Source organism: Sphaeroforma arctica (genome assembly GCF_001186125.1).
Source record: "Sphaeroforma arctica JP610 unplaced genomic scaffold supercont1.2457, whole genome shotgun sequence".
NCBI lineage: Eukaryota > Ichthyosporea > Ichthyophonida > Sphaeroforma > Sphaeroforma arctica.
Genome location: NW_014038101.1, coordinates 5367 through 6465, shown reverse-complemented (window position 1 = coordinate 6465; position 1099 = coordinate 5367). Strand labels below are relative to the sequence as shown.

Genomic DNA, 1099 nt, shown 5'->3' with positions numbered 1-1099 from the left:
ATATATATATCTACGTTGCAGTTATCTGCATAGACCTGTATTAACCATGGCTTCAAACTGGGCTAAGCTGCAACAGCAAATCGTTTGCAACCCCAAAAAGAAACAAAAGAGTACGGGTGTGGTCCAAGGTAAAACTATTGGGAACATTAACAACGGAAGTAAGAAGACAGCCCCTTTCCATAAGAAGACACAATCTGGTATAATCCGAGATACCGCGGCCAGTACTCCTGCGATAAATCCTGATATAAGTAGCGGAAAGAGAAAACTCAAAGTCGATGGAAATGAGTGTTCGAAAGGAAACAAGCGAAAAAAAATACATCAGCAAACCTCTTTTCCTACCGATGTGCCGACTACACAAGTAAACAACCAACAAAACAATACAATACAAAATGGCAGGGGGGACGCCACTCAGATTACAAGTAGTACGCGGCATATAGACAAGCAATTGGAGACGTCTCAAAAGAAATCAAAAAAGAAGATAAAACACAAACAGGCACAGATACAATCCCGAAAGAACGACAAGAGTAGGTCGGATTGTACACACATAGAAGTGAGTAGTAATAGTCAGTTACCTATCTCAGCGACCAAGGCACCCACACCATTCACGATACAGGCGAACACGTGTCATGCGTGTAGGAAATTCACCACACCCCAAGACTGTGTATGTACTAAAGGGTCGAAGAAAGAAAGTGTGTGTGTGAACGCTTTTAAACAGTGCATGGCACACAGTTACAGAGGATTTTCCCGTACCTCTGCCGAGAAGATAGAATCAAGTTTACATGATAGCATACTCGATACTCTAGATGATATGGTAAAAAAGAATTATTTCCACTACGACATCGTCAGCGCAGGAAAAGCGGTATGTCGCCAGTATGTGTTTGAATTCATATTATACACCAAACTTCATGTCAACGAGGGCTAAATATGGCAACCGTCTTGTAAACCCGTATACATAAATATATGCAAGTGATATATATAAATATATACACAGATACATACATACATACAAGTACGCATACATACATGCATTCATAGAAATACACAAACACACATACACACACACACACACACACACACACACACACACACACACACACAC

The 1099-nt window shown here is 40.7% G+C and overlaps 1 protein-coding gene across 1 annotated transcript; it reads left to right on the top strand.

Moving 5' to 3' along the window:
- Positions 1-46: 46 nt before the first annotated feature.
- SARC_12635 (hypothetical protein) lies at positions 47-922 on the top strand (the record flags this gene model as incomplete). The annotated part of the gene is made up of 1 exon (XM_014293254.1): positions 47-922. The coding sequence occupies one exon, from the start codon at positions 47-49 to the stop codon at positions 920-922; it is 876 nt and encodes a 291-aa protein (XP_014148729.1).
- Positions 923-1099: the final 177 nt, after the last annotated feature.